Consider the following 26,557-nt stretch of genomic DNA (forward strand, 5'->3'; position numbering starts at 1 on the left):
CACTCTAACCACTAGGCTACCTGCCATAAGCCTCTACACTCTAACCACTAGGCTACCTGTCGCCCTTCCACTCTAACCACTAGGCTTCCTGCCGCATCTACACTCTAACCACTAGGCTACCTGCCGCCATTCCACTCTAACCACTAGGCTACCTGCCGCCTCTACACTCTAACCACTAGTTTACCTGCCGCCTCTACACTCTAACCACTAAGCTACCTGCCGCCTCTACACTCTAACCACTAGGCTACCTGCCGCCCCTCCACTCTAATCGCTAGGCTACCTGCCGCCTCTACACTCTAACCACTAGGCTACCTGCCGCCTCTACACTCTAACCACTAGTCTACCTGCCGCCCCTACACTCTAACCACTAGTCTACCTGCCGCCACTCCACTCTAACCACTAGGCTACCTGCCGCCTCTATACTCTAACCACTAGGCTACCTGCCGCCTCTACACTCTAACCACTAGGCTACCTGCTCTAAAAACTAGGCTACCTGCCGCCTCTACACTCTAACCACTAGGCTACCTGCCGCCCCTGCACTCTAACCACTAGGCTACCTGCCGCCTCTACACTCTAACCTCTACAAATTGGAGACCTTTTAAATGTGATTAAGGGTTTTAGGGATGATTAAATGTAATACATATAGAAACAAACCTCCAGTAGAATATATTATGTTTTACAACCGATACTGGATAAATGGTCTGGTCCCGCTTCGTATCTGGGTTGATGATCTGCTGCTACTCAATATTTATTTTTGGCTTAACTACATGTTATCTTCTTATAATATGTCACCTAATAGGATTTAGAGAGATAGAGAGAGGTAGAGATAGAAGAAGAGAGAGCGATATTGAAAGAGAGAGAGAGAGCGAGAAAGAGAGAGAGAGAGCGAGACAGAGAGAGAGAGACAGAGAGAGAGAGGGAGAGAGACAGAGAGAGAGAGGGAGAGAGACAGAGAGAGAGACAGAGAGAGAGAAAGAGACAGAGAGAGAGACAGAGAGAGAAAGAGAGAGAGAGAGAGAGAAAGAGAGAGAGAGAGAGAGAGAGAGAGAGAGAGAGAGAGAGAGAGAAAGAGAGAGAGAAGGAGACAGAGAGAGAGACAGAGAGAGAAAGAGAGAGAGAGCGAGAAAGAAAGAGAGAGAGAGAGAGAGGGATATAGAAAGAGAGAGAGAGAAAGAGAGAGAGAGAGAGAGAGAGGGATATAGAAAGAGAGAGAGAGAGAAAGAGAGAGAGAGACAGAGAAATAGAGGGAGAGAGAGAGACAGAGATAGAGAGAGTGAGAGAGAGAGAGAAAGAGAGAGAGAGAGAGGGATATAGAAAGAGAGAGAGAGAGAGAAAGAGAGAGAAAGACAGAGAGAGAGTCGTAGCCCTGGATTCTGATCACCACATTAGAGAGATTATTTTGTCTTATTTCAACATTCATATTAATCAAGACTAGACAGGCCTATTCCCGGTTCTCTGTCTGACAGTTATTTAAGAGTTATTCCGGTTCCCACAGGGGGAAAGAAACCGGGAGGCGCTGTAGAGCCCGTCAGTGAGGCGCTGCAGAGTCCGTCCTTGAGGCGCTGTAGAGCCCGTCAGTGAGGCGCTGTAGAGCCCGTCAGTGAGGCGCTGTAGAGCCCGTCAGTGAGGCGCTGTAGAGCCCGTCAGTGAGGCGCTGTAGAGCCCGTCAGTGAGGCGCTGTAGAGCCCGTCAGTGAGGCGCTGTAGAGCCCGTCAGTGAGTCTGAGCGTCGGAGGCTACGGTATAAACGCGATTCACAGCAGAGCGAAAACGGGCTGATCTGAACGCCTCTTTTCATTCCTTCCTTTCCTCTCAGCCAGCCGCAATGCGAGACCAGACCGGAGACCAGACCCATGATATCTCTCACACAACGCCACTGAAACTAGGAGGAATAAACTGATTAATAAAATAAAAGAAGAAGACATTTTTAATAAAAAGGAATAGACGGGAGAGATGGAGCCCGTTGGCTCGTTTCTTCCCGGTAAAACCGGTACTTCGCATTTCGATCCGGTGGCTTTTGTCAAACGGCCGAGAACCATCCTCAGACTACTGTGCTGGGTGAGCGACAAATCAACGAGACTCGTATGTATGTGTGTAGTCTACTTTAGGCCTGAATGTATAAATATATATATATATATATATAATGTCTATAATGTCTATAAATGTATATATATATAATGTCTATAATGTCTATAGAAACATAACCCGTCGCTGTAATATTTGGCTGTGCGTCATCCGTGTTTTGTTTTTAATTCTGCATCAATGGAGGGATTGTGTTTTTTCTTCTTCTTCTTCTTCTTCCCCCATTGTCATCCTCCGTATCCAGGGGGGATTAGGTAAAAAAAACCATCAAAACCAAACATGGAGGGAAGTATCACGATCCCTTTATTCCTTAATAATAAATAATTTAAAAAAGGGGGGGTAATGTAGTCTGGCCTATCTGGTTTATGGTTTATAATAACCCGGAGGGGGGTAATGTAGTCTGGCCAAGCTGGTTTATGGTTTATAATAACCGGGGGTGGGTAATGTAGTCTGGCCTAGCTGGTTTATGGTTTATAATAACATGGGGGGGTAATGTAGTCTGGCCTAGCTGGTTTATGGTTTATAATAACCCGGGGTGGGGGTAATGTAGTCTGGCCTATCTGGTTTATGGTTTATAATAACCCAGGGGGGGTAATGTCGTCTGGCCTAGCTGGTTTATGGTTTATAATAACCCAGGGGGGGCAATGTTGTCTGGCCTAGCTGGTTTATGGTTTATAATAACGCAGGAGGGGGTAATCTATTCTGGCCTAGCTGGTTTATTGTTTATAATAACCCAAGGGGGGGTAATGTAGTCTGGCCTAGCTGGTTTATGGTTTTTAATGACCCAGGGGTGGGGTAATGTAGTCTGGCCTAGCTGGTTTATGGTTTATAATGACCCAGGGGGGTAATGTAGTCTGGCCTAGCTGGTTTGTGGTTTATAATAACCCAGTGGGGGTAATGTAGTCTGGCCTAGCTGGTTTATGGTTTATAATGACACAGGGGGGGTAATGTAGACTGGCCTAGCTGGTTTATGGTTTATAATAACCCATGGGGGGTAATGTAGTCTGGCCTAGCTGGTTTATGGTTTATTATAACCCAGGGGTGGGGTAATGTAGTCTGGCCTAGCTGGTTTATGGTTTATAATAACCCAGGGGGGGTAATGTAGTCTGGCCTAGCTTGTTTATGGTTTATAATGAACCGGGGGGGTAATGTAGTCTGGCCTAGCTGGTTTATGGTTTATAATGACCCGGGGGTGGGTAATGTAGTCTGGCCTAGCTGGTTTATGGTTTATAATAACACGGGGGGGGTAATGTAGTCTGGCCTAGCTGGTTTATGGTTTATAATGACCCGGGGGGGGGTTAATGTAGTCTGGCCTATCTGGTTTATAATAACACAGGGGGGGTAATGTCGTCTGGCCTAGCTGGTTTATGGTTTATAATAACCCGGGGGGGGCAATGTAGTCTGGCACAGCTGGTTTATGGTTTATAATAACCCAGGGTGAGGGTAATGTAGTCTGGCCTAGCTTGTTTATGGTTTATAATGACCCGGGGGTGGTAATGTAGTCTGGCCTAGCTGGTTTGTGGTTTATAATGACCCGGGGGGGGTAATGTAGTCTGGCCTAGCTGGTTTATGGTTTATAATAACCCAGGGGGGTAATGTAGTCTGGCCTAGCTTGTTTATGGTTTATAATGAACCGGGGGGGTAATGTAGTCTGGCCTAGCTGGTTTATGGTTTATAATGACCGGGGGTGGGTAATGTAGTCTGGCCTATCTGGTTTATGGTTTATTATAACATGGGAGGGGGTAATGTAGTCTGGCCTAGCTGGTTTATGGTTTATAATAACCCGGGGGGGGGTAATGTAGTCTGACCTATCTTGTTTATGGTTTATAATAACCCAGGGGGGGTAATGTCTTCTGGCCTAGCTGGTTTATGGTTTATAATAACCCGGGGGGGGCAATGTTGTCTGGCCTATCTGGTTTATGGTTTATAATAACCCAGGGGGGGTAATGTAGTCTGGCCTAGCTTGTTTATGGTTTATAATAACCCGGGGGGGGGTAATGTAGTCTGGCCTAGCTGGTTTATGGTTTATAATAACCCGCTGGGGGGGTAATCTATTCTGGCATAGCTGGTTTATTGTTTATAATAACCCAGGGGGGGTAATGTAGTCTGGCCTAGCTGGTTTATGGTTTTATAATGACCGGGGGATGGGGTAATGTAGTCTGGCCTAGCTGGTTTATGGTTTATAATGACCCGGGGGGGGGTAATGTAGTCTGGCCTATCTGGTTTATGGTTTATTATAACCCAGGAGGGGGTAATGTAGTCTGGCCTAGCTGGTTTATGGTTTATAATAACCCAGTGGGGGTAATGTAGTCTGGCCTAGCTTGTTTATGGTTTATAATAACCCGGAGGGGGGGTAATGTAGTCTGGCCTAGCTGGTTTATGGTTTATAATGACCTGGGGGGGTAATGTAGTCTGGCCTAGCTGGTTTATGGTTTTTAATAACCATGGGTGGGGTAATGTAGTCTGGCCTAGCTGGTTTATGGTTTATAATAACCCGGGGTGGGGGTAATGTAGTCTGGCCTATCTGGTTTATGGTTTATAATAACCCAGGGGGGGTAATGTCGTCTGGCCTAGCTTGTTTATGGTTTATAATGACCCAGGGGGGGCAATGTTGTCTGGCCTAGCTGGTTTATGGTTTATAATAACGCTGGGGGGGTAATCTATTCTGGCCTAGCTGGTTTATTGTTTATAATAACCCAAGGGGGGGTAATGTAGTCTGGCCAAGCTGGTTTATGGTTTTAATAACCCAGGGAGGGGGTAATGTAGTCTGGCCTAACTGGTTTATGGTTGATAATGACCCGGGGGGGGTAATGTAGTCTGGCCTAGCTGGTTTGTGGTTTATAATAACCCAGGGGGGGGTAATGTAGTCTGGCCTAGCTGGTTTATGGTTTATAATAACACAAGGGGGGGGTAATGTAGTCTGGCCTAGCTGGTTTATGGTTTATAATGACCCATTGGGGGGGTAATGTAGTCTGGCCTAGCTGGTTTATGGTTTTTAATGACCCAGGGATGGGGTAATGTAGTCTGGCCAAGCTGGTTTATGGTTTATAATGACCCAGGGAGGGGGGGTAATGTAGTCTGGCCTAACTGGTTTATGGTTGATAATGACCCGGGGGGGGTAATGTAGTCTGGCCTAGCTGGTTTATGGTTTATAATAACCAAGGGGGGGTAATGTAGTCTGGCCTAGCTGGTTTATGGTTTATAATAACACGGGGGGGGTAATGTAGTCTGGCCTAGCTGGTTTATGGTTTATAATGACCCAGGGAGGAGGGGTAATGTAGTCTGGCCTAACTGGTTTATGGTTTATAATGACCCAGGGGTTGGGGGGTAATGTAGTCTGGCCTAGCTGGTTTATTATAACCCGGGGGGGGTAATGTAGTCTTTCCTGGCTGGTTTATGGTTTATAATTACACAAGGGGGGGGGGGTAATGTAGTAGACTGTATCCTGTAGTTTATAACTGTTTGCTAGCTTAACGATTCCAATAGGAATTACACATCACATTGCAGCATAATGGGATTTACGGTTCGGGTTGAAAAACATTCTGGTAAATTTCACAGGTTTTCCAGAAATCCTGGTTGGAAGATCACTGGGAAATATTTTGGGAACGTTCGTGGAATTCTGCCACACAACTTGCAGGCCCGACGTGCCCGACGTGGCCTGTAAACCATGAGTTTCAGACCTGCTGTATAAGGTCCCGACGTGGCCTGTAAACCATGAGTTTCAGGCCCTGCTGTATAAGGTCCCGACGTGGCCAGTAAACCATGAGTTTCAGACCCTGCTGTATAAGGTCCCGACGTGGCCTGTAAACCATGAGTTTCAGGCCCTGCTGTATAAGGTCCTGACGTGGCCAGTAAACCATGAGTTTCAGGCCGTTGTATAAGGCCCCGACGTGGCCTGTAAACCATGAGTTTCAGGCCCTGTTGTATAAGGCCCCGATGTGGCCTGTAAACCATGAGTTTCAGGCCCTGCTGTATAAGGTCCCGACGTGGCCTGTAAACCATGAGATTCAGGCCCTGCTGTATAAGGCCCCGATGTGGCCTGTAAACCATGAGTTTCAGGCCCTGCAGTATAAGGCCCCGACGTGGCCTGTAAACCATGAGTTTCAGGCCCTGCTGTATAAGGCCCCGACGTGGCCTGTAAACCATGAGTTTCAGGGTGAAGGCCAACAGAACTGAAAATCAACGAAGTCAACAACCATTTTCTCTCCGTTACTAAAAACAAACATATACAGTCATGGGATGCAACCGTTAGATTCAATCGAAAAGGCAAGTCACGCTGGGAAATTATTGGAGGCTTAGTGGGGGGCGATAAACCGAAGTAAACATTACAACATCAACAACAACAACAACAACGACTCCTGTTGAGGTGTAACTGCTATTTAAGATTCTAAACTACATTATTGTAGGTCGTTGGTTTTTTACAGTGCAGTAACGTGTGTGTGTGTGTGTGTGTGTGTGTGTGTGTGTGTGTGTGTGTGTGTGTGTGTGTGTGTGTGTGTGTGTGTGTTTTCAAGTGTTGGTGTAAATTATTATTTATTAATTATTATTAAATTATTATTTTTATTTTTTTAAGTCCTACTGCTCAGTAAATATTATTGATCTCCGAACTAACTTTTTCTACTGAATGACTCTCCCCCTCTACTCTCTCTCCTCTCCCCCTCTACTCTCTCTCCTCTCCTCTCCCCTTCTACTCTCTCTCCTCTCCTCCCTCTCTCCTCTCTCCTCTCCTCTCTCTCCCTTCCTCTCTCTCCTCTCTCCCCCTCCCTCTCCTCTCTCCCCTCTCTCCTCTCTCCTCTCTCTCCCTTCCTCTCTCTCCTCTCCTCTCTTTCTCCCTGCTCTCCCTCACCTCTCACCCTCCCTCCCTCTCCCTCCTGTCTCGCCCTGCCTCTCCCTCCCAAAATTGCCAAAAGATCAATGTTACAGCTGTATTGAATCATATCCCTATGAGTAATTAACTAGTCGTTTTCTCTCCTCCAGGTAGTGTTCAGCTGTATAGTAATTCATTAAATGTGATGTCTCTCCTCCAGGTATTCTCTATGGTACTGTTCAGCTGTATAGTAATTTAAAGGTAATGTCTCTCCACCAGGTATTCTCTACGGTCGTGTTCAGCTGTATAGTAATTCATTAAAGGTGATGTCTCTCCTCCAGGTAGTGTTCGGCTGTATAGTAATGAATTAAAGGTGATGTCTCTCCTCCAGGTATTCTCTATGGTCGTGTTCAGCTGTATAGTAATTAATTAAAGGTGATGTCTCTCCTCCAGGTATTATCTATGGTCGTGTTCAGCTGTATAGTAATTAATTAAAGGTGATGTCTCTCCTCCAGGTATTCTCTATGGTCGTGTTCAGCTGTATAGTAATTAATTAAAGGTGATGTCTATCCTCCAGGTATTCTCTATGGTCGTGTTCAGCTGTATAGTAATTAATTAAAGGTGATGTCTCTCCTCCAGGTATTCTCTATGGTCGTGTTCAGCTGTATAGTAATTAATTAAAGGTGATGTCTCTCCTCCAGGTATTCTCTATGGTCGTGTTCAGCTGTATAGTAATTAATTAAAGGTGATGTCTCTCCTCCAGGTATTCTCTATGGTCGTGTTCAGCTGTATAGTAATTAAAGGTGATGTCTCTCCTCCAGGTATTCTCTATGGTCGTGTTCAGCTGTATAGTAATTAATTAAAGGTGATGTCTCTCCTCCAGGTAGTGTTCAGCTGTATAGTAATTAATTAAAGGTGATGTCTCTCCTCCAGGTATTCTCTATGGTAGTGTTCAGCTGTATAGTCATTAATTAAAGGTGATGTCTCACCTCCAGGTATTCTCCATGGTAGTGTTCAGCTGTATAGTAATTAATTAAAGGTGATGTCTCTCCTCCAGGTATTCTCTATGGTAGTGTTCAGCTGTATAGTAATTAATTAAAGGTGATGTCTCTCCTCCAGGTATTCTCTATGGTCGTGTTCAGCTGTATAGTAATTAATTAAAGGTGATGTCTCTCCACCAGGTATTCTCTATGGTCGTGTTCAGCTCTATAGTAATTAATTAAAGGTGATGTCTCTCCTCCAGGTATTCTCTATGGTCGTGTTCAGCTGTATAGTAATTAATTAAAGGTGATGTCTCTCCTCCAGGTATTCTCTATGGTAGTGTTCAGCTCTATAGTAATTAATTAAAGGTGATGTCTCTCCTCCAGGTCGTGTTCAGCTGTATAGTAATTAATTAAAGGTGATGTCTCTCCTCCAGGTATTCTCTATGGTCGTGTTCAGCTGTATAGTAATTAATTAAAGGTGATGTCTCTCCTCCAGGTATTCTCTATGGTCGTGTTCAGCTGTATAGTAATTAATTAAAGGTGATGTCTCTCCTCCAGGTATTCTCTATGGTAGTGTTCAGCTGTATAGTAATTAATTCAAGGTGATGTCTCTCCTCCAGGTATTCTCTATGGTCGTGTTCAGCTGTATAGTAATGAATTAAAGGTGATGTCTCTCCCCCAGGTATTCTCTATGGTAGTGTTCAGCTGTATAGTAATTAATAAAAGGTGATGTCTCTCCTCCAGGTATTCTCTATGGTCGTGTTCAGCTGTATATTAATTCATTAAAGGTGATGTCTCTCCTCCAGTTGTTCTCTACGGTAGTGTTCAGCTGTATAGTAATGAATTAAAGGTGATGTCTCTCCCCAAGGTATTCTCTATGGTCGTGTTCAGCTGTATAGTAATTAATTAAAGGTGATGTCTATCCTCCAGGTATTCTCTATGGTCGTGTTCAGCTGTATAGTAATTAATTAAAGGTGATGTCTCTCCACCAGGTATTCTCTATGGTGGTGTTCAGCTGTATAGTAATTCATTAAAGGTGATGTCTCTCCTCCAGGTGTTCTCTATGGTCGTGTTCAGCTGTATAGTGAACGAAGGCTACATGAACATCGGCAGCGAGCGGTTGCTATGCGTCTTCAATAAGAACGCCGACGCCTGTAACTACGGCGTTACCGTGGGCGTGGTCTGTTTCCTAGGCAGCGTCTGCTTCCTGGTTGTGGACATCTACTTCCCCACCATCCACAGTGTCCGACTCAGGAGGAGAGCAACTCTCATCGACATGGTCTTCTCTGGTACACACACACACACACACACACACACACACACACACACACACACACACACACACACACACACACACACACACACAGACACACACACACACGCACCTCACACACACACACTTCACACACACACACACACACACCTTACACACATTAGACACACACACCTTACACACATTACAAACACACACACACACATTACACACACCTCACACACACACACACATACACCTTTCACAGACACACACATGTTACAAACATACACACACACACACACACAATATATACACACACATCCACACACACAATATATACACACACATCCACACACACACACACACACACACACACACACACACACACACACACACACACACACACACACACACACACACAAACACACTTCACACACATTGGACACACACACACACACATTACAAACACACACACACACACATTACACACACACACACACACACACACACACACACACACACACACACACACACACACACACACACACACACACACACACACACACACACCTCACACACACATACACATTACACAGACACACACACGTTACAAACATACACACACACACACACACACACACACACACACACACACACACACACACACACACACACACACACACACACACACACACACGTTACAAACACACACACAAACATTATATATACACACACACACATTATATACACACACACACACACACACACACACACACCTTACACACCTTACACACACACACGCACACTCGCACCTCACACACACACACTTCACACACACACACACACACACACACCTTACACACATTACACACACACACACCTTACACACATTACACACACACACACCTTACACACATGACAAACACACACACACACGTTACACACACACATTATATACACACACAAACACACACACACACACACACACACACACACACACACACACACACACACACACACACACACACACACACACCTTACACACACACACACACGCACCTCACACACACACACTTCACACACACACACACAACTTACACACATTACACACACACACACACACACACCTTACACACATTACACACACACACCTTACACACATGACAAACACACTACACACACGTTACACACACACACACACATTACACACACACACACACACACACACACACACACACACACACACACACACACACACACACACACACACACACACACACACACACACACACACACACACATCCACAGGCCATGTTATCTCTGGAGGTCTGTTTTCTGAACCATCTGTCCTGTTGGTCCCGCCCCCCAGCCCTGGCCAGTTTCCTGTGGTTCGTGGGTTTCTGTTTCCTGGCCAATCAGTGGCAGCAGACGACAGAAGAAGAGCTCCCATTGGCTCAGGGCTCCGACGCCGCCAGGGCCACTGTTGCCTTTTGCTTCTTCTCTATCCTCACCTGGGTAAGAGACACCTGTGTAATGTGTGTGTGTGGATCCATAAGAAACCCCAGGAAGAGTAGCTGCTGCCTTGGCAGGAACTAATGGGGATCCATAATAAACCCCAGGAAGAGTAGCTGCTGCCTTGGCAGGAACTAATGGGGGTCCATAATAAACCCCAGGAAGAGTAGCTGCTGCCTTGGCAGGAACTAATGGGGGTCCATAATAAACCCCAGGAAGAGTAGCTGCTGCCTTGGCAGGAACTAATGGGGATCCATAATAAACCCCCAGGAAGAGTAGCTGCTGCCTTTGCGGGAACTAATGGGGATCCATAATAAACCCCAGGAAGAGTAGCTGCTGCCTTGAGAGGAACTAATGGGGATCTATAATAAACCCCAGGAAGAGTAGATGCTGCCTTGGCAGGAACTAATGGGGGTCCATAATAAACCCCAGGAAGAGTAGCTGCTGCCTTGGCAGGAACTAATGGGGATCCATAATAAACCCCCAGGAAGAGTAGCTGCTGCCTTTGCGGGAACTAATGGGGATCCATAATAAACCCCAGGAAGAGTAGCTGCTGCCTTGAGAGGAACTAATGGGGATCTATAATAAACCCCAGGAAGAGTAGATGCTGCCTTGAGAGGAACTAATGGGGATCCATAATAAACCCCAGGAAAAGTAGCTGCTGCCTTGATTTTGTATATGTTTATATGGTCTGTTCTTTGTTTTGTTTTGGCCCAAAATATTGTAGAAGTCGTTTATCCATACATCTCCATTTTGGGATAGATAATTCTTCGTGTTGTTGTTTGTTTTCCAATTTTGTTTTGTGTATCTGTATGTAGCGATTCACCATAACGAAGTCGAAAGATCAGGTTTTCTGGGCGTCTTTGTGTTTTTTTTTTTTTTTTTTGTCTCGTTTGAAATGTTTCGATTTGACAGTGAAGCTGAGAGGTCAAATACACTGTTTTAGGTTTTCTATTGACAGATTTACACCTTCACTATTACAACGAAATGTTTTGTCCAGGAAGTTGAATTTGTTATAGGACAATTGTTTTTTTGGTTTCTACCCTCCTTCCATCCTATAGTATGTCTTAATAGTATTTATAATATTAGTATTTATTTAGTATTTATAATAATAGTATTTATTTAGTATTTATAATAATAGTATTTATTTAGTATTTATAATAATAGTATTTATTTAGTATTTATAAAAATACTATTTATTTAGTATTTATAAAAAATACTATTTATTTAGTATTTATAATAATAGTATTTATTTAGTATTTATAATAATAGTACTTATTTAGTATTTATAATAATAGTACTTATTTAGTATTTATTCAGTATTTATAATAATATTATTTATTTAGTATTTATAATACTAGTATTTATTTAGTATTTATAATAATAGTATTTATTTAGTATTCATAATAATAGTATTTATTTAGTATTTATAATAATAGTATTTATTTAGTATTTATTTAGTATTTATAATAATAGTATTTATTTAGTATTTATAATAACAGTATTTATTTAGTATTTATAATAACAGTATTTGTTTAGTATTTATAATATTAGTATTTATTTAGTATATATAATAATAGTATTTATTTAGTATTTATAATAATAGTATTTATTTAGTATTTATAATAATAGTATTTATTTATTTTTCGGCTTCGATGCCTCGTTGGTTGAGTATTTCTCCGTTCAACGTAGACTGTGATTCTGCTGTGAGCTGATAAAGGGGATGTCAGTGGGATGACTGTGAACACTCTGAGAGACTCTGGGTTGAGGTCAGTGATAAAGTAGTCTACAGTACTACTGCCAAGAGATGAGCTATAGGTGTACCTACCGTAGGAGGCCCCTGGAAGCCTACCATTTAACTATGTACAGACCCAGCGTGTAACAGAGCTGTAGGAGTTGTGACCCGTTTTGTTGTTTGTTGTTGTTGTTGTTAATTACGTTGTCGTAGTTGTTGTCTAGAGCGACAAATCTGAGGAAGGGGATTCTGTCCCACCTTGTGTGCTGAGGATCTCAGGTTTCTTGCTCGCTGGATTACCTTTAGAGAAACTCCTGTTACTATGGTTACCTTGACTACTGCTTTAATAACGAACGCCTCTGACCTTTGACCTCCAGGCTGGCCTGACGGCGCTCGCCCTCCAGACGTTCATCAACCTGTTCCAAAACTTCAGCCTCTTCACCGATCAGCTCGACGACAACGCCGGATACCGCGACAACGCCCGAGGCGCGCCCGTCGCCAACGGAGTCACCGTAGTAACCACCAACCCTTACCAGCAGGCGCCTCCCTTCAGCGAAACTCTGAGTCTGGACCCTTCTGCCCTCACACCTGCTCCTGTCTTCTAGAGGGAGAGAGAGGAGAGATGGAGAGAGAGGGAGAGAAGAGAGAGAGGGAGAGAGGAGAGAGGAGAGAGATGGAGAGAGAGAGGGAGAGAGAGGGGGAGAGGAGAGATGGACAGAGAGGGGGAGAGGGAGAGGGAGAGAGGAGAGATGGGGAGAGGAGAGATGGAGGGAGAGGGGAGAGGGGAGATGGAGAGGAGAGAGAGGAGAGAGAGGTGGAGGGAGAAATGGAGAGATGAGAAGGAGAGAGGGAGAGAGAGAGATGGAGAGAGGAGAGATGGAGAGAGGAGAGATGTGGAGAGGAGAGAGAGGTGGAGGGAGAAATGGAGAGATGAGAGAGAGAGAGATGGAGATGGAGAGAGGAGAGATGGAGAGATGGAGAGAGGGAGGGAGAGATGGAGAGAGATGGATAGAAGAGAGATGAAGGGAGAGATGGAGAGAGGAGAGATGAAGGGAGAGATGGAGAGAGGAGAGTGATGAGAGATGGAGAGAGAGATGGAGAGAGAGATGGAGAGAGAGAGAGATGGAGAGAGAGATGGAGAGATGGAGAGAGAGATGGAGCGATGGAGAGATAGATATGGAGAGATGGAGAGATGAGATAGAGATGGAGAGAGAGAGAGATGGAGAGAGAGAGAGATGGAGAGAGAGAGAGATGGAGAGAGAGAGAGAGATGGAGAGAGAGATGGAGAGATGGAGAGAGAGATATGGAGAGATGGAGAGATGGAGATAGAGATGGAGAGAGAGAGAGATGGAGAGATGGAGAGAGAGATGGAGAGAGAGAGAGATGGAGATTGAGAGATGGAGAGATAGAGAGATGGAGAGAGGAGAGAGAGGGAGGGAGAGAGACAGAGAGGGAGAGAATAGAGAGTAGGAGAGAGGAGAGAGAGGGAGGGAGAGAGACAGAGAGGGAGAGAATAGAGAGTAGGAGAGAGGAGAGAGAGGGAGGGAGAGACAGAGAGGGAGAGAATAGAGAGTAGGAGAGAGTTTCTCGGTGTGTGACCGTGTTGACATGACAGAGGTTGTGTAGCTTCAAGATGCTGTGGGTTAGCCTGATTGGCCGACTGAGGGTCAGGTGATGTTGGCTCTCTGTCACCACGGCAACTGCTGGCTCAGTCTCGGATTCACACAGAGGCCATTTTACCCTGAGAGGTATATAACATTGTTGTAAATATATCAGTCTACATCACCTTATGAAGGTCCTGTGGAACTCAGTATTAAAGCTGGAGGAGAGAGAGAGAATAGAGAGAGAGAATAGAGAGAGAGAATAGGCTACCCGTCCTGTTGGGGGAGGACGCAGAGAGCTGTGGGTTGGCAGCGCACTACATTGCTGCCTGCCATAAGTTGAGGGACAGTGTCTGACAGACCAATAAACCTGCACATGTCCTCTACTGTATGATTATTGTTATTGTTCAATGTGTTGGTTATTTTGACCCTTGGTTATTGTTGTTACTGTTGTCCCGTTGACAATATTTGATTCTCATTTTTATTTATTTTTATATTGTAAATATCCAAAATAAGCTTTGGCAATATGTATATTGTTACGTCATGCCAATAAAGCGAATTGAATTGAATTGAATTGAATTGAATAGAGAGAGAGACAGAGAGAGAGAGACAGAGAGAGAGAGACAGAGAGAGAAACAGAGAGAGAGACAGAGAGAGAAACAGAGAGACAGAGAGAGAGACAGAGAGAGAGACAGAGAGAGAGAGAGAGAGAGAGACAGAGAGAGACAGAGAGAGAGAGAGAAACAGAGCGACAGAGACTAGAGAGAGAGACCTCCATTAGAATGGCTGTAAATCCTGTTATAATGTGAAATAATTCATGTCATTAAATATTTTATTGTCAAATGCCAAAGCTGGAATATGAAATATAAAACAAAAGGAAAACAAGAACCTCCGCTGTGTGCCGCGTCTCATTGGTGGATTTATTTTATTTATGGTGATTTGATTGGTTGATTGAAAATATTTCTGTTTTTGAATCTTTAGCAACCTGCCTAGATACTGTAGTGGGTCAAAGCTGTGAGCTGGAATACCTTGGTGGAGCATGGGTGGAATCCCAACGTCAATCCAACGTCTGTTCAACCTTAAAACATGGGTGGAATACCAACGTCTGTTCTCCCTTAAAACATGGGTGGAATTCCAGTGTCTGTTCTCCCTTAAAACATGGATTTATTAATGTGTGGAGCTCAGACCAACCATCACTTCGTTGTTCCATAGTGTTGTTGTCTTCTGAAGTCCCAGCTACATATCAGCTCTTATTAATCATCAATATATCAGATTATAGAACATTAGATTTCATATAAAATACTATCAGCATCATTTAATAAAAAAAAAACATTTTTAATATATTTTTATTTAACTAGGCAAGTCAGTTAAGAACATATTATATTATTTACAGTGACGTCGTACCCGGGGTAACAGTGGGGTTAACTGCCTTGTTCAGGGGCAGAACAACAGATTTTTACCTTGTCAGCTCGGGGATTCGATCGGGCAAACATTTGGGTTACTGGCCAAACCCTCTAACCACTAGGCTACCTGCTCTAACCACTAGGATACCTGCTCTAACCACTAGGCTACCTGCTCTAACCACTAGGCTACCTGCCTCTAACCACTAGGCTACCTGCCTCTAACCACTAGGCTACCTGCCTCTAACCACTAGGATACCTGCCGGTTACTGGCCCAACGCTCTAACCACTAGGCTACCTGCTCTAACCACTAGGCTACCTGCCTCTAACCACTAGGCTACCTGCCTCTAACCACTAGGCTACCTGCTCTAACCACTAGGATACCTGCCGGTTACTGGCCCAACGCTCTAACCACTAGGCTACCTGCTCTAACCACCAGGCTACCTGCCTCTAACCGCTAGGCTACCTGTCTCTAACCGCTAGGCTACCTGTCTCTAAACACTAGGATACCTGCTCTAACCACTAGGCTACCTGCCTCTAACCACTAGGCTACCTGCCTCTAACCACTAGGCTACCTGCTCTAACCACTAGGCTACCTGCTCTAACCACTAGGCTACCTGCCGGTTACTGGCCCAACGCTCTAACCACTAGGCTACCTGATCTAACCACCAAGCTACCTGGCTCTCTAACCACTAGGATACCTGCCTATAACCACTCGGCTACCTGCTCTAACCACTAGGCTATGTGCTCTAACCACTAGGCGACCTGCTCTAACCACTAGGCTACCTGCTCTAGCCACTAGGCTACCTGCTCTAACCACCAGGCTACCTGCCTCTCTAACCACTAGGATACCTGCCTCTAACCACTAGGCTACCTGCTCTAACCACTAGGCTACCTGCCTCTAACCACTAGGCTACCTGCTTCTAACCACTAGGCTACCTGCTCTAACCACTAGGCTACCTGCTCTAACCACTAGGCGACCTGCTCTAACCACTACGCTACCTGCTCTAGCCACTAGGCTACCTGCCTCTCTAACCAGTAGGCTACCTGCCTCTAACCAGTAGGCTACCTGCCTCTAACCACTAGGCTACCTGCTCTAACCACTAGGCTACCTGCCTCTCTAACCACTAGGATACCTGCTCTAACCACCAGGCTACCTGCTCTAACCACTAGTCTACCTGCCTCTAACCACTAGGCTACCTGCCTCTAACCACTAGGCTACCTGCTCTAAGCACTAGGCTACCTGCTCTAACCACTAGGCGACCTGCTCTAACCACTAGGCTACCTGCCTCTAACCACTAGGCTACCTGCCTCTCTATCCACTAGGCTACCTGCCTCTCTAACCACTAGGCTACCTGCTCTAACCACTAGGCTACCTGCTCTAACCACTAGGCTACCTGCTCTAACCACTAGGCTACCTGCCTCTAACCACTAGGCTACCTGCTCTAACCACTAGGCTACCTGCTCTAACCACTAGGCTACCCCCTCTAACCACTAGGCTACCTGCTCTAACCACTAGGCTACCTGCTCTAACCACTAGGCTACCTGCTCTAACCACCAGGCTACCTGCCTCTAACCACTAGGCTACCTGCCTCTAACCACTAGGCTACCTGCTCTAACCACCAGGCTACCTGCTCTAGCCACTAGGCTACCTGCCTCTCTAACCACTAGGCTACCTGCCTCTAACCACTAGGCTACCTGCCTCTAACCACTAGGCTACCTGCTCTATCCACTAGGCTACCTGCCTCTCTAACCACTAGGCTACCTGCTCTAGCCACTAGGCTACCTGCCTCTCTAACCACTAGGCTACCTGCCTCTAACCACTAGGATACCTGCTCTAACCACTAGGCTACCTGCTCTAACCACTAGGCTCCCTGCCTCTAACCACTAGGCTACCTGCTCTAACCACTAGGCTACCCTGCCGACCCCCAACATATGATACAGTCTCGACTTTCCTGATAAAATACTAGCATCATTATCAATATATAATATAGTTTTATAGTCGTCGTTCGCGAAGCTTCCGTATTTATTGACCTTTCTACGTAGCGTCTGCAGGTAACTGCCAGAATAACAGGAAACACTTCCTAGTCGAACGAGAGATATGCAGTATGTTGATAAAGCAGGTGCTTCCACACAGGTGTGTTTGGTTCCTGAGTTTATTATTAATAATAAGCAATCAACAGCCCCATATCTCCCGAGTGGTCATGTATCAGAACGCGCTGGGCGGGTCATTATCTGGGTTACGATGGCTACGCCCCCGTCCCGTTGGGATGACAATGTTCCTCCCGTCCACAGGGTTACGAGACGGTCCCCCTCGAATGGTTTTGACGAGCGTGTAGATGTAAAACACCATAGGCCGTGGTCGTCTCCGTCACTCCCCTAAACAGAACACATACGGGAGGTTCTGGTAGCGTCGCCCGGGACAGGCGTTTTTCTTCCACCACCGGCAACAAAACACCAAATGATTGGGGATTTATCGTGGAGGAAGGATGTCGCAGCACCTCCGATAGAGATCCAGACACTTCTAGAATCTACACCAAGGAGGATCGAAGCTGGTCTGAGCGGCTTGTAACGGACCAACCAAGGAGGATCGAAGCTGGTCTGAGCGGCTTGGAACAGGATAAACCAAGGAGCATCGAAGCTGGTAAGAGCGGCTTGTAACGAACCAACCAAGGAGCATCGAAGCTGGTCTGAGTGGCTTGTAACGACCCAACCAAGGAGGATCGAAGCTGGTCTGAGCGGCTTGGAACAGGATAAACCAAGGAGCATCGAAGCTGGTCTGAGCGGCTTGTAACGACCAAACCAAGGAGCATCGAAGCTGGTCTGAGCGGCTTGTAACGACCCAACCAAGGAGCATCGAAGCTGGTCTGAGTGGCTTGTAACGACCCAACCAAGGAGCATCGAAGCTGGTCTGAGCGGCTTGTAACGGCACAACGTCCTGTTACAACACTTTATGTTGGCGTTGCCTTTATTCAGGAAGTTACCTGCCTTTTCAATACTATAATATACAATCACATAATCAATATTTAGCACAACGCTTTTAATCCAAATAGTCTTCCAGTCATACGTGCGTACATTTTACATACATATGGTCCCGTACATCTGGCTTGGATCCCTATTCCCCTACATAGTGCACTACTTTAGACCACTAGGTAGGGAATAGGGGGGCATTTAGACCACTAGGTAGGGAATAGGGGGCCAGTTTGACCACTAGGTAGGGAATAGGGGGCCATTTAGACCACTAGGTAGGGAATAGGGGGCCATTTTGACCACTAGGTAGGGAATAGGGGGCCATTTAGACCACTAGGTAGGGAATAGGGGGCCATTTTGCAAGTAGCCTATATCTCTTATTCAGTCAGTCTATCAGTCTCCACCTGTCATACAGTCACAAATTAACTATTTAGTCTAGCTCTAACCTGAGAGAGAGAGGAGAAGAGAGAGACAGGAGGAGAGATAGAGACGGAGAGAGGGGAGAGAGAGAGAGAGAGAGAGAGAGAGGGAGGGAGAGATAGAGACGGAGAGAGAGAGAGAGAGAGAGAGAGAGAGAGAGAGAGAGAGGAGAGATAGAGGAGGAGGAGAGAGAGAGATGGAGGGAGACGGAGAGATAGAGAGAGAGAGAGAGAGAGAGAGGAGGAGAGATGGAGAGAAAAGAGAGACGGAGAGAGGAGAGAGAGTGTGAGAGAGAGAGAGAGAGAGAGAGGAGGAGAGATACAGAGAGAGAGAGAGAGAGAGAGAGAGGAGAGAGAGGAGAGAGAGGAGGAGAGATAGAAATGGAGAGAGAGAGAGAGAGAGAGAGAGAGAGAGAGAGAGAGAGAGGAGAGAGAGAGGAGAGATAGAGACAGAGAGAGGAGAGAGAGGAGGAGAGATAGAGATGGAGAGAGAGTAGAGAGAGAGAGAGAGAGAGAGAGAGAGAGAGAGAGAGAGAGAGAGAGAGAGAGAGAGAGAGAGAGAGAGAGGAGGAGAGAGGAGGAGGAGAGATAGAGGAGGAGAGAGAGAGATGGAGGGAGACGGAGAGATAGAGAGAGAGAGAGAGGAGGAGAGATGGAGAGAAAAGAGAGACGGAGAGAGGAGAGAGAGTGAGAGAGAGAGAGAGAGAGAGGAGGAGGAGGAGAGATACAGAGAGAGAGAGAGAGAGGAGAGAGAGGAGGAGAGATAGAGACGGAGAGAGGAGAGAGAGGAGGAGAGATAGAGATGGAGAGAGAGAGGAGAGTGAGGAGGAGAGGTAGATATAGGAGAGAGAGAGAGAGAGAGAGAGAGAGAGAGAGAGAGAGAGAGAGAGGAGGAGAGATAGAGACGGAGAGAGGAGAGAGAGGAGGAGAGATAGAGATGGAGAGAGAGGGAGAGTGAGGAGGAGAGGTAGATATAGGAGAGAGAGAGAGAGAGAGAGAGAGAGAGAGAGAGAGAGAGAGAGAGAGAGAGAGAGTAGTTCTAAGTTACAGTGACAGAGTTCCTAACCTGCCAGTTAGTTAGTTAGTTACAGTAAACCACAGTCGTATAACCAGCCATATATTTAACAATATAGGAGAAGGTTCTGAACTAAAACAGGACCTAACAGAAGCTGTACAATAAGGAAGGTAACAGACAAACAACAGATTAAGAAGGTCCAAGGTTAAAGGTGACGTCTTTAGATCTAGTGATAATAAACCTCTTCGTGAAAAGTCTTTCCGGGTGTTTCCGGAAGGAACGTGACGTCACTCCGACAGCTAACGAGAGAGGCTGTCGCCAGGGGGGCGGGGGGTGAAAGGGGTCAAAGGTGATTAAAGGTGACGTAGTTAAAGGTAAACTCACGGCAGGTTTCTGTACGATGTCACGACACATAACTTTCTCCTAACAGACAAACCGCTCACAGTTTCCACCAATCGGTGGGTGAGGGAGGGAGAAGGTGGGCGGGTCCTATTTGCATATCATTCAGTTAGGTTAGGGATGTCCTTATCAAGAAGCTGATTGGCTGAATCAGGACTCGTTCCAACAGGGCTGGATTAAAACCATGCTGCGTCGCCACAGAGTCTCTCTAGGGTTGGAGAAAAGGAAAACGATTTCTCAAAGGTCAGGGGTCAGGGTTGAGACTCCTCCCCCTCTCCTTCCCGTGTGCTGAGCATGCGCACTAAGCTCCTCCTCCTGAGAGGGTTGGGAACCAATCCCAGCAGAGACTGTGAGTTCCGAGCTCCTCCTCCCACTTCTCTCCCCTCCCCCTCCGCGTCCCCCTCGACTGTCGATTCGCTGTCCGTCAACAACGAGCATCCCGATTGGTCAGAATCCACCGTGACTCTTATAAAGCTAGAGTCCAATTGGAGAAAAGGGACAGAAAGGCGTGTCTCCGCTGGGTCCGTGTCCAACGAGTCTCTCTGAGAGGCGGAGTCAACCGACAGGGTCCGCCTCCTCAGGTGCGTGCTGCCGTCCGTCGACCGGGTCGTCGTGGAAACCTGGGCTTCAGCAGGTGGCGCTACGGAGATGCAAGGCGGGCTCATCCTCTGCTTCCTGGTCCACTCTCGAACGGGAGACGTCGATTGGCCGGTGAGACACCGGCTCCTCTGGTCCTCTTCAAATGAGAGGCAGGCGTGGAGGGACAGGTAGGGGTGAGGGGAATGGGGAGTGTGCGGGGGGCTGGACGAGTGACGTGTGATGCAACAGATTTCAACATCTGTCTCATCTAGAAAGGAAGTGGGGATACGGTTGGGACTGGAACCGAGGATCGTGGGAAATGGAACAAGGCTGGAACTGGGAATCTGGTTTGGATCAAAGCTGGTCTGAAGGCTCTGGGGAGTAGAAGGAGTAGAGATGGAGAGGTTGGGACCTCCAGCGCAGAGAGAGATGGGCCTGGAGCTGGGGCCCGGGGTCTGGGGTATCTCAGGCCTCTGGGGAGTGGAGGGGGAGGAGAGGGACAGGCTGGGACCTCCAGAGGAGAGAGAGATGGGCCTGGAGCTGGGGCCCGGGGTCTGGGGGGTCTCAGGCCTCTGGGGAGTGGAGGGGGAGGAGAGGGACAGGCTGGGACCTCCAGAGGAGAGAGAGATGGGCCTGGAGCTGGGGCCCGGGGTCTGGGGGGTCTCAGGCCTCTGGGGAGTGGAGGGGGAGGAGAGGGACAGGCTGGGACCTCCAGAGGAGAGAGAGATGGGCCTGGAGCTGGGGCCCGGGGTCTGGGGGGTCTCAGGCCTCTGGGGAGTGGAGGGGGAGGAGAGGGACAGGCTGGGACCTCCAGAGCAGAGAGAGATGGGCCTGGAGCTGGAGCTGGGGCCCGGGGTCTGGGGTATCTCAGGCCTCTGGGGAGTGGAGGGAGAGGAGAGGGACGGACTGGGACCTCCAGAGCAGAGAGAGATGGGCCTGGAGCTGGGGCCCGGGGTCTGGGGTATCTCAGGCCTCTGGGGAGTGGAGGGGGAGGAGAGGGATGGGCTGGAACCTCCAGAGCAGAGAGAGACGGGCCTGGAGCTGGGGCCCGGGGTCTGGGGTATCTCAGGCCTCTGGGGAGTGGAGGGGGAGGAGAGGGATGGGCTGGAACCTCCAGAGCAGAGAGAGACGGGCCTGGGGCCCGGGGTCTGGGGTATCTCAGGCCTCTGGGGAGTGGAGGGGGAGGAGAGGGATGGGCTGGAACCTCCAAAGCAGAGAGAGACGGGCCTGGAGCCCGGGGTCTGCGGGTTGTCTGTCGTCTGGGGGCCACTATCACTGTGGCTCCTACCGTGTTCTCTTATCGATATAACCCTCTGACTGTGTGTGTGACGCAGTGTGTGTACGGTGTGTGTGTGGCGGAGTGTGTGTGCGCTGGAGGTACGTCTTCGGGGGGAGAGGGAAGGCGAGGAAGGCTGGTGTAGGTCCAGGTGTGTGTTTCCACCAGGGGGCAGGCTGGGTAGCGGACAGAGGTGCATGCTGGGTACGGTGAGGTGGGTGCCGTCGACAGAGCTCAGACGCAGATCGTCAGCGGAACTGCAGCTCAGGTCTTCAGAGTCACAACATACCGCTTCCTAAAGACAGACAGGAAGTAGGATAGTAGAGACAGGAAACAGAGGTTCAGAGGTAACTGGGATTGTTTTGAACACAATGTTTGAACATTAAATCAATGAATTTTGAAGATGAATACAGTTTGATCTGGCCTGGACTGTAAAGTTCCCAGCTAACACAAAACGTTCTAACAACTCGATCTGGCCTGGACTGTAAAGTTCCCAGCTAACACAAAACATTCTAACAACATGATCTGGCCTGGACTGTAATGTCCCCAGCTAACACAAAACATTCTAACAACTTGATCTGGCCTGGACTGTAAAGTTCCCAGCTAACACAAAACATTCTAACAACTTGATCTGGCCTGGACTGTAAAGTTCCCAGCTAACACAAAACATTCTAACAACTTGCACGCAAGGTTCCAAAAAAACAGACGTTTGCAGAACATCCTGGGAAATTAATGTGCTGCCTGGGTAAGAGGTGCAGTCTACGTACCTGTCTCCTCAGCTGTCTCCTCACACTGATGGAGGAAGTGGGTCCCGGCTGTCTGTCCATGCTGTGGGAGGGGCTAAGCCTATAACAGTCCCGTCTGTCTATACTGTGGGAGGGGCTACTCATATAAGAGGTGTGTCTATTGATGCCTTGTGAGGGGCTGTGGATATAAGGGGTGTGTCTATCCATATGAGGGGTGTGTCTACTGTCTATGCTGTGGGAGGGGCTAAGCCTATAAGAGTCCCGTCTGTCTATACTGTGGGAGGGGCTGCTCATATAAGAGGTGTGTCTATTGTTAGGAGAGGTGTGTCTATTGATGCCTTGTGAGGGGCTGTGGATATAAGGGGTGTGTCTACTGTCTATGCTGTGGGAGGGGCTGTGTATATAAGGGGTGTGTCTACTGTCCATGCTGTGGGATGGGCTGTGGATATAAGGGGTGTGTCTATCCATATGAGGGGTGTGTCTACTGTCCATGCTGTGGGAGGGGCTGTGGATATAAGGGGTGTGCCTACTGTCCATGCTGTGGGAGGGGCTGTGGAAATAAGGGGTGTGTCTACTGTCCATGCTGTGGGATGGGCTGTGGATATAAGGGGTGTGTCTACTGTCCATGCTGTGGGAGGGGCTATGTAGATAAGAGGCCCGTCTATTGAGGTAACGGGAGGAGTCTCCGTCGATGCTCTGAGCAGGGCTGAGTCTGTAACTGTGTGTGTCGTGAGAACTACGGATAAACGACGCTCGTCTGCCGTCGACGTGGACGGGCCTCCTGGGGGTGTGTCTTCCCACGGAGGCGGAGTGTCTGTCTACGCTGTGGGAGGGGCTGAGTCTGACTGTCGGTCTGCAGCTGGAGCCCTTCGAGCTGAGGGAGGCATGGCTTCCAGATGGTAACGCCCCCGGGACCTGTAGTAGGGATCCTGCTCCGCTAGAGCCCATGGAGTAGACAGAACCTAGGAGACAGAGAGAGAGACCTAGAACCCTGAGACCTAGAACCTTTACACCTAGAACCCAGAAAGCTATGACTCTGAGACCTTGAACCCTGAGACTTAGAATCCTGACACTAGAACTCTGATAGATAGAACTCTGAGACCTAGAACGCTGACAACTAGAACCCTGACACCTAGAACTATGAGAACTAGAACTCTGATATATATAACTCTGAGAGATAGAACACTGAGACCGAGAACTCTGAGAGATAGAACACTGAGACCTATAAATCTGAGAGATAGAACTCTGGGACCTATAACTCTGAGAGATAGAACACAGACCTATAACTCTGAGAGATAGAACTCTGGGACCTAGAACTCTGGGACCTAGAACTCTGAGAGATAGAACACTGAGACCAAGCCGAGACAGAACTCTAGAAACTCTGAGGGATGGTTACCTGAGAAACCACATCCCTTGTAGGTGTCGTGGCCAATGGGAGGGTAGCGGGTGTGTCCGAGGGACTGTAGGGGGCGGAGCATGTAGCTGTCGCTGGGCAGAGACATCATACGAGACAGAGACGGCCGGCCCACCGTCAGCAGGCTACCACGACAACGCTCTTCTTCCACAACCTGGGACAAAAACAAAAAACACAACCATGAACGTCCTCTTCCTCGTTTTATTAACTTCACTAGGGTAGGTGGCAGCATTCGGAATTTTGGATGAAAAGCGTGCCCAAATTAAACTTCCTGCTACTCGGTAAGATATGCATATTATTAGTAGATTTGGATAGAAAACACTCTGAAGTTTCTAAAACTGTTTGAATGATGTCTGTGAGTATAACAGAACTCATATGGCCAGCAAAAACCAGAGACAAATCCAACCAGGAAGTGTGGAAATCTGAGGTTTGTAGTTTTTCAAGTGATTGCCTATACAGTATACAGTGACTTAGGGTTCATTTTGCACTTCCTAAGGCTTCCACTAGATGTCAACAGTCTTTAGAACCTTGTTTCATGCTTCTACTGTTACTGGGGAGAAAATAAGAGCTTATTCAACAAGTGGACTGCCTGATGCCAACGAGTTGTTTACTGCGCGGTCACGCAGCGCGTCGTTCCTTCTTTTTCCTCTGTAATGAATACGCTATTGTCCGGTTGGAATATTATCGAAGATTTATGTTAAAAAGACCCTAAGGATTGATTGTAAACATCGTTTGACATGTTTCTACGAACGGTAATGGAACTTTTTGATTTTTCATGTAGGGTTTTGCGCTCGCCTTTGGATAGTGATCTGAACGCGCGAACAAAAGGAGGTGTTTGGACATAAATATGGAGTTTATCAAACAAAACAAACATTTATTGTGGAAGTGGGAGTCCTGGGAGTGCATTCCAACGAAGATCAGCAAAGGTAAGTGAAGATTTATAATACTATTTCTGAGTTTTGTTGACTCCAGAACTTGGCGGGTAACTTTATAGCTTGCTTTGACTGCTGAGCTCTGTACTCAGAATATTGCAAAGTGTGCTTTCGCCGTAAAACCTTTTTGAAATCTGACACAGCGGTTGCATTAATGAGAAGTTTATCTTTAATTCTTTGAATGACAGTTTTTTATTTTATCAACGTTTATGATGAGTATTTCTGTAAATTGATGTGCTCATTCACCTGAAGTTTTTGGAGGCAAAACATTTCTGAACATTACACGCCAATGTAAAATGGGGTTTTTGGATATAAATATAAACTTTATAGAGCAAAACATACATGTATTGTGTAACATGAAGTCCTTTGAGTGCCATCTGATGAAGATCATCAAAGGTTAGTGCTTCATTTTAGCTGTATTTCTGGTTTTTGTGACGCTTCTCCTTGCTTGGAAAATGGCTGTGTGGTTTTTCTTGTTTAGGCGCTGTCCTAACATAATCTAATGCTATGCTTTCGCCGTAAAGCCTTTTTGAAATCAGACAGTGTGGTTGGATTAATGACAAGTTTATCTTTAAAATGGTGTATAATAGTTGTATGTTTGAGAAATTTGAATTATGAGATTTTTGTTGTTTTGAATTTGGCGCCCTGCTATTTCACCGGCTGTTGGCGAGGTGGGACGCTACCGTCCCACAAACCTAGTGAAGTTTTAAACTGTTATTTCGCAGATTCTCTTCTCCACAGCGACTGACAGTAGTGAGTGGATACATTTTCATACTGGTCCCCCCTGTACCCACCAAGGGGATCAGAACCACAACCCTGGATTTGTAAGGGCCTTGGGTCCACCAACTAGGCCACACGGGACCGCAGCGTAACCATAACAATCATTACCGTCATCACCACTGCCATCACCACCATCACCACCGTCACCACCATCACCACCACCATCACCACCGTCACCACCACCATCACCACCGTCACCACCACCATCACCACCGTCATCACCATCACCATCACCACCGTCACCACCACCATCACCACCGTCATCACCATCACCACCACCGTCATCACCATCACCATCACCACCGTCACCACCACCATCACCACCATCATCACCATCACCACCACCGTCAACACCATCACCACCACCGTCATCACCATCACCACCACCATCACCACCATCACCACCACCATCACCACTGTCACCACCTCCATCACCACAGTCATCACCATCACCACCACCGTCATCACCATCACCACAACAATCACCACCGTCACCACCACCATCACCACCGTCATCACCATCACCACCACCGTCATCACCATCACCACCACCATCACCACCGTCACCATCACCACCGTCACCACCATCACCACCGTCACCACCACCATCACCACCGTCACCACCACCATCACCACCACCGTCATCACCACCA

The 26,557-nt window shown here is 47.2% G+C and overlaps 2 protein-coding genes across 3 annotated transcripts in view; one reads left to right on the forward strand and one right to left on the reverse strand.

Moving 5' to 3' along the window:
- Positions 1-1,356: 1,356 nt before the first annotated feature.
- LOC106593022 (synaptogyrin-3) lies at positions 1,357-13,059 on the forward strand. 2 transcript variants are annotated; one of them, XM_045692083.1, is made up of 4 exons: positions 1,357-2,081; positions 8,926-9,160; positions 10,496-10,641; positions 12,751-13,059. In XM_045692083.1, the coding sequence occupies exons 1-4, from the start codon at positions 1,953-1,955 to the stop codon at positions 12,976-12,978; spliced, it is 738 nt and encodes a 245-aa protein (XP_045548039.1). In that variant the 5' UTR covers positions 1,357-1,952; the 3' UTR covers positions 12,979-13,059. The 2 variants fall into 2 exon arrangements, with proteins under 2 accessions (XP_045548039.1, XP_045548040.1); XM_045692084.1 differs by having other exon boundaries at positions 1,364-2,057; positions 12,751-13,058.
- A 6,687-nt stretch (positions 13,060-19,746) lies between these two features.
- LOC106592716 (voltage-dependent T-type calcium channel subunit alpha-1H) overlaps positions 19,747-26,557 on the reverse strand; it is a 45,558-nt gene continuing 38,747 nt past the window's right edge. The window contains exons 15-17 of the mRNA XM_045690484.1: positions 24,175-24,346; positions 22,800-23,740; positions 19,747-22,327 (exon numbers count right to left, since the gene is read on the reverse strand). Coding sequence (XP_045546440.1) covers positions 20,429-22,327; positions 22,800-23,740; positions 24,175-24,346 — 3,012 coding nt within the window. The 3' untranslated portion in view covers positions 19,747-20,428. The remainder of the gene's footprint in view (positions 22,328-22,799; positions 23,741-24,174; positions 24,347-26,557) is intronic.

The sequence above is a fragment of the Salmo salar genome, chromosome ssa12 (assembly GCF_905237065.1).
Source record: "Salmo salar chromosome ssa12, Ssal_v3.1, whole genome shotgun sequence".
In the NCBI taxonomy this organism is placed as follows: domain Eukaryota; kingdom Metazoa; phylum Chordata; class Actinopteri; order Salmoniformes; family Salmonidae; genus Salmo; species Salmo salar.